At 37.2% G+C, this 7,254-nt stretch overlaps 1 protein-coding gene across 1 annotated transcript; it reads right to left on the bottom strand.

Moving 5' to 3' along the window:
• Window positions 1–819: 819 nt before the first annotated feature.
• zgc:158398 (uncharacterized protein LOC568894 homolog) lies at window positions 820–7,216 on the bottom strand. The gene is made up of 7 exons (XM_048158488.1): window positions 6,962–7,216; window positions 4,557–4,740; window positions 4,242–4,476; window positions 3,085–3,229; window positions 2,859–3,009; window positions 1,403–1,537; window positions 820–1,257 (listed from the first exon to the last, which is right to left on the bottom strand). The coding sequence occupies exons 2-7, from the start codon at window positions 4,713–4,715 to the stop codon at window positions 1,237–1,239; spliced, it is 846 nt and encodes a 281-aa protein (XP_048014445.1). The 5' UTR covers window positions 4,716–4,740; window positions 6,962–7,216; the 3' UTR covers window positions 820–1,236.
• Window positions 7,217–7,254: the final 38 nt, after the last annotated feature.

Consider the following 7,254-nt stretch of genomic DNA (forward strand, 5'->3'; position numbering starts at 1 on the left):
TCCTCCGAATTCCTGTGAAAGAAGGACACATTCGAAGGTCACGTTCGAAGTGTCCTACTTAATTTTCTGAAATGATACAGCCTCAATGACGTATGCAACCTTCGAATGCGACCTCCGGAGGACGCAGCCTTCGAAATGAGACACAGCTAGTGTGTCGAGTCAGCGGTTTGGAGCACCAAAGTCACGTGATTTCAGCAGTTTGGCGCTTAGACACACGATCCGAATCATGATTCGACACGCTGATTCATTATGCTCCGAATCTTCCTGAAGCAGTGTTTTGAAATCGGCCATCACTATATAAGTCGTTATTTTGTTTTTTGGCGCACCAAAAATATTCTTGTCGCTTTATAATATTAATATTGAACCACTGTACTCACATGAACTGATTTAAATATGTTTTTAGTACATTAATGGATCTTGAGAGAGGAAATGTCATTGCTGGCTATGCAGGCCTCACTGAGCCATCGGATTTCAACAAAAATATCTTAATTTGTGTTCTGAAGATAAACGAAGGTCTTACGGGTGTGGAACGGCATGAGGGTGAGTAATAAATTACATTATTTTCATTTTGGGGTGAACTAACCCTTTAAATGCACATGATCAGACTTAGCATGATTCATCTTTTAATGTCACATTTAGCTAAATCGTGATATGACTCCAGATGATGTTTTGCTTTCTTCATGAATTAGTGTTCACTTAAAGATCATTCCACACATTCCTAGCTAAATTGTTGTCCACAAACGGTAAGTGCGTGTTTTTGTGCAGTTTTTGTATTTGAATTAAAAGACCAGAACACTGAATAATGTTCAGACACCATCACATTGCTCATTGCCAAAATGGCATATTTTAATACATTTTGTTTTTAGAAAATGATGTATATTTAATGCATTTAAATAAAATTAACATTAATGCGACATAAAAAGAAAGCTTTCAATCATCAAACAGTATAATTATAATCATATGTCTCAGGTCATGTTCTTTTGACTGTGTGTTGCAGTCTCACATAGTGTTGCAACCAAACATGAAATAAAGTCACATTTAGATCTGTTCTGAATGGCACTGCAAGCAACCTGCATAACTGGTTGCAATATCTTAGTTGCACAAGACCAACATGTTGGGAATACGAAATTGTTGAACACTCAAATGCTCATTTTTTTCTGCAGCAAGTATCTTCATGCCTTCTGACAGTATGTAGTGTCAATTCACTCTCAAATGTGGGCGTTCTGCAGATGTTTCTCATGGGCTCAGCAGCGATTCCTGTGAATTATTTAAAATGTTTAAACACTTTTCAAACAAACTCAATACATGTTATTTCATGCAATAAAAATGCAAATCAGACTAAAGATTAGAGAGCTCTTTAGAGGACATTGGTAAGCTCTACAGTGTAAATCCACGGTACTACCTTTTGAAGATCATTCCCCTGGTAAGAATGTGGTGAACGTGAAGAGAAACTTCCACAGAGACTCATGAGGATGCAGATAACCAGCAGTGCAACACTGACCAGCAACAGGTGATACCGACACAAGGCCTTTTCATCCTAGTCAAGGAATAAAGAAGTGGAGAGGTTAGCTAGATGTTGCTTATATGATGGTACACATTGACAGTTCTTGAACTGAAACTGAAATAACATTGAACTAATATTGAGCTGAATAATGACACTATTGTAGAGCTGATTTATACAGTTAAAGTTGAATTTTACATCATTTTCCTGTTTAAAAGCTGCTTTGTACACAAAAATAAAAAGTTCCAAAAGGTTTTTTGTTTTGTTTTGTTTTGGTTCCCCAAAGAACCTTTCAGTGAACATTCTGAACCATTTGCTTTAATCTAAAAAGAACATTTTTCCACTATAAAGAACTTTTTGTACAGTGGAAAGATTCTATGGATGTTAAAGGTTCTTCATGGAACCATCGATGGAAATAAAGAACCTTTATTTTTAAAGGATTAGTTCACTTCGGAATTAAATTTTCCTGATAATTTACTCACCCCCATGTCATCCAAGATGTTCATGTCTTTCTTTCTTCAGTCGAAAAGAAATGAAGGTTTTTGATGAAAACATTCCAGGATTTTTCTCCATATAGTGGACTTCAATGGGCACCAAACGGTTGAAGATCAAAATTACAGTTTCATTTTCTAAAACAAATTAAAGTTTTATATACTTTTTAAACACAAATGCTCGTCTTGCACTGCTCTGTGATGCTCCACGCATTACGTAATCACGTTGGAAAGGTCACGCGTGACGTAGGTGGAAGTACCAATCCAGTGTTTACAAAGCGAACGTTCAAAGACTAAGACAAACGCTCTTTACAAAAAGATAAAACAACAATGTAGGACAATTTTGAAGTTGGAAGAGAAAATGAGATGACCTTTCCAACATGATTATGTAATGCGTGGCGTATCACAGAGCAGTGCAAGACGAGCATTTATGGTTAAAAAGTATATAATTGTTTGGGTTTTTTTAGAAAATGACTGATGCTTTCTCTAGATAAGGCTCTTATTCCTCGTCTGGGATCATGTAGAGCTCTTTCAAGCTGCACTGAAACTGACATTTGGACCTTCAATCCGTTGAACCCCAGTGAAGTCCACTATATGGAGAAAAATCCTGGAATGTTTTCCTCAAAAACTTTAATTTCTTTTCGACTGAAGAATGAAAGACATCTTGGATGACATGGGGGTGAGTAAATTATCAGGAAATTTAACTAAGTGTATAAAGTGCTTTATAAATCTGAATTGATATGGAATCTGCACACGTAGAGCTCCACAGAAAGAATCCCCATTATTCGCAGTTTTTCTGCCATTTACATGATCCTTAATTCAATATTTAGTTGATTCTATCTGAATGACTGCATTGTGTTTTCTACCTTAGTGAGCAGGACTGTCAGATGTGGATCTGGTTTGAACTCCAGACTGAAGCAGTGTGGGGAATTGTGCTTGTATGATTCTACAGCAACCGTCCTGACAGGTGAAGCATTCTCACCTACGTTCTCTGTGACTGGGCATTCTGGAGGTGACCTGAAAGATCAGTAAATTAGCTTGCAGGATGTTTATTCACTCCAAAAATGGCCTGTGTATGTATAAGCTTCTCACGGAGTTTGAGGGAGAACGTGGGTCAGGGCAGTGAAATGAAGACAGGTCAGCGGTTGTCTGGCCTTCGTCCCGGCAGGAGTTTGATTGTCGGGAACATCCGTGTGGAGGAGCAGAGATATGTTCACGGATGCTTTCGCTGCAGCCCCTGTGATATGAAAGGTTATGTTGGCATTAGAAGAAGGCAAAACATAACTAGTTCATTCCTGTTATGCAATACATTTCCATGTCTCCATTATATTGTGTGTGTATATATATATATATATATATATATATATATATATATAGCATGGGCACCCTGACTGGTCTGCAGCTATGCAGTCCCATATACAACAAACTGCACTGTGTATTCTGACACCTTTCTATCAGAACCAGCATTAAAGGATTAGTTCACTTTCAAATAAACTTTTCCTGATCATTTACTCACCCCCATGTCATCCAAGATGTTCATGTCTTTCGTTCTTCAGTCGAAAAGAAATTAAGGTTTTTGAAGAAAATATTCCAGGATTTTTCTCCTTAAAGTGGACTTCAATGGGCACCAAACGGTTGAAGATCAAAATTACAGTTTCAGTGCAGCTTCAAAGGGCTTTAAACGAAACCAGACGATGAATAAGGGTCTTATCTAGAGAAATCATCACTCATATTCCCAAAAAAATACAACTGTATATGCTTTATATAAACAAATGTTCACCTATAAGTGCCTCCGCCAAAAATGCATTTCCGTATTCTCCAAAAAGTTTACGCTGGGAAGGAGTAGGACATACAGCATAAACTTTTTGGAGAATACGGAAATGCATTTTTGGCGGAGGCACTTATAGGTGAACATTTGTTTATATAAAGCATATACAGTTGTATTTTTTTGGGAATATGAGTGATGATTTCTCTAGATAAGACCCTTATTCATCGTCTGGTTTCGTTTAAAGCCCTTTGAAGCTGCACTGAAACTGTAATTTTGACCTTCAACCGGTTGAACCCCAGTGAAGTCCACTATATGGAGAATAATCCTGGAATGTTTTCATCAAAAACCTTAATTTCTTTTCGACCGAAGAAAGAAAGACATGAACATCTTGGATGACATGGGGGTGAGTAAATTATCAGGAAAAGTTTATTTAAAAGTGGACTAATCCTTTAACTTCTTGAGCAAATACATACACACAAACCTTTCATGCCCAGCTGGCTGCCCAGCATTGTGGCACTAATGATAGTATCATCTGGGATGTCCCCTATAAACACCAGCGGCACCTGTAAAGAAACATGAGCAGTGCTTGTGGAAACATTTGTCCTATCTGCATGCTCCACCATACGGGGAGAGTCTTCCTCCAGCGGTGCATCCGTGTCGTTCAGATGTGTGCAGAACTTAAAACCCGCAATAGAGCCCAGAACCCCGTTCCAGTCCTAGAAATCACGCATATGAGTTAGTCAGTAACCCAACTGCACAATCCAAACATCATATCAGTGATCATCTTCATACTCACCACACTTATGTCAGGGTTCTTGATGTCGTGATTCTGAGAGTAAAGTCCAATGCAGACGAATGTTATGGAGAGGATCAGAAGACTGAGGAAGAACACAACCACCGGAGGGTGTCGAGATACCCGATCTCTCAGGTTAGACACAGGCCTCCACTTACCCATAATGGACCAGGAGTGAAGACACCACCTGTGAGGTTTAAACCATGCAAAATATTTAAAGGATTAGTTCACTTTCAAATTTAAAATTTCCTGATAATTTACTCACCCCCATGTCATCCAAGATGTTTATGTCTTTCATTCTTCAGTCGAAAAGAAATTAAGGTTTTTGATGAAAACATTCCAGGATTATTCTCCTTATAGTGGACTTCAGTGGCCTCCAGACGGTTGAAGGTCAAAATTACAGTTTCAGTTCAGCTTCAAAGAGCTTTAAACGATACCAGATGAGAAATAAGGGTCTTATCTAGAGAAACCATCAGTCATTTTCTAAAAACAAAATTAAAAATTTTATACGTTTTAACCATAAATGCTCATCTTGAACTAGCTCTCTTCTTCTCTATTAGAATTCCTTAAAGGTGCCCTAGAATTGAAAATTTAATTTATCTTGGCATAGTTGAATAACAAGAGTTCAGTACATGGAAATGACATACAGTGAGTCTCAAACTCCATTGTTTCCTTCTTCTTATGTAAATCTCATTTGTTTAAAAGACCTCCGAAGAACAGGCGAATCTCAACATAACACCGACTGTTACGTAACAGTCGAGATCATTAATATGTACGACCCCAATATTTGCATATGCCAGCCCATGTTCAAGGCATTAGACAAGGGCAGCCAGTATTAACGTCTGGATCTGTGCACAGCTGAATCATCAGACTAGGTAAGCAAGCAAGAACAACAGCGAAAAATGGCAGATGGAGCGATAATATCTGTAATAAATGTGGTTAAAGTTACCATGGTTTCTTACTGTATTCACGGAGACAAGAGCCGTCGGTATTTTTATTTTTAAACACTTGCAGTCTGTATAATGCATAAACATCTTCCCTCTTTATAAATCTCTCCAACAGTGTGTAATGTTAGCTTTCAGCCCGTTAGCCACGGCCTCAAACTCATTCAGAATCAAATTTAAACATCCAAATAAATACTGTACTTACATGATCTGATGCATGCATGCGGTATGCATGATGAACATTTTGTAAATGAACATTTGGGTTATATTAGCTGTGTGAACTTTGTTTATGCAATGTATTATAGACTCGCAAGCTCCGGGGGCGGGGAGTACCAGCATTTAAAGGGGCCGCACTGCATAAATCGGCGCATATTTAATGATGCCCCAAAATAGGCAGTTAATAAAATTAATTAATAAAAAAAATCTATGGGGTATTTTGAGCTGAAACTTCACAGACACATTCAGGGGACACCTTAGACTTATATTACATCTTGTGAAAAAGGGTTCTAGGGCACCTTTAACTAAATTGTCATATACAATATGCTAGTGTAAGTATATAACAATTAGTTCAAATTTTGACCTGTGGAGGGCAGTAATACACTTAGCAGTGTCTACACTGCTGGAATTCCAATAGAGAAGAAGAAGAAGAGAGCTAGTTCAAGATGAGCATTTATGGTTAAAACGTATATCATTTTTTATTTTGTTTTTAGAAAATGACTGATGGTTTCTCTAGATAAGACCCTTATTCCTTGTCTGGGATCATTTAAAGCCCTTTGAAGCTGCACTGAAACTGTAATTTTGACCTTCAGCCGTCTGGAGGCCAGTGAAGTCCACTATATGGAGAAAAATCCTGGAATGTTTTCATCAAAAACCTTCATTTCTTTTCGACTGAAGAAAGAAGGACATGAACATCTTGGATGACATGGGGGGTGAGTAAATTATCAGGAAATTTAATTTGAAAGTGAACTAATCCTTTAACGTCTATATTCAAAATGGAATACTAGCTTACCGAATACTGTCTTTCCACACTATTTTATTTACAAAAATAATTAAAAAAAATACATAGTCAAAACAATAGGTATAATTTCATTTTATAGAGCCTAAAGCTAAAAGTATAAAATAATATGAGTATAAAAAATAAAATGGAAACAGATGAAAAACTTCAACTAAGTTAAAGTGCATTGCATTATGAGATACAGCCCTATTCAGTGTGCTTCAGTTGTACACTGTAGCATATGTAGTATGTAGGCTAGTATGCATCTGAGTTCTATATGGATCCTTCATATTTGTACACTACGGCAAACATAATAAGTGAGTTAGTCAATACGTGTCAGTATGCTATTGATAACATAGCCCATTTCTAACCCGCATAAAGTATGAACTTTAGTGTATATTTGCATTGACACATGAACCAAATTGTATAATCATAATTTGACCATATCATAAAGTTTACCAACTACTTACCATTAATTACGATCATTTAATTAGCGCGTAGGGACGTTGCATTGACAATGTTGAAATGTAAATAGTGATAGATTGCAACGCAAGCAACTTCCTCACAGGTGGGCTTCCTTCAAGACAGCTTTAATTCCAAATTAAAAGTCCAGTGGCGAAGACGCACAAATTACAAGTCTCACATGTTAGATTTGAACTAAATCAAAATAACGCTGTGTTTTGTGCTACAGAGTTTAAATGATGTAGTTCAAAGTAATTAAAATGGTGTTAAACGCATTTTGTGGAGGGTAAAAATGCAAAAG

This window comes from Megalobrama amblycephala, linkage group LG15 (genome assembly GCF_018812025.1).
Source record: "Megalobrama amblycephala isolate DHTTF-2021 linkage group LG15, ASM1881202v1, whole genome shotgun sequence".
NCBI classification, from domain to species: domain Eukaryota; kingdom Metazoa; phylum Chordata; class Actinopteri; order Cypriniformes; family Xenocyprididae; genus Megalobrama; species Megalobrama amblycephala.

Bases quoted from the DNA above. Each gene is read 5' to 3' on its own strand.
- zgc:158398 (XM_048158488.1), bottom strand. From the start codon at position 4,715: ATGGGTAAGTGGAGGCCTGTGTCTAACCTGAGAGATCGGGTATCTCGA. The intron at 1,538-2,858 runs GTAGAAAACACA...TTCCTTGACTAG, and splicing joins TGACAGTCCTGCTCACTAAG to GATGAAAAGGCCTTGTGTCG. The intron at 1,258-1,402 runs GTAGTACCGTGG...AATAATTCACAG, and splicing joins AGGGGAATGATCTTCAAAAG to GAATCGCTGCTGAGCCCATG.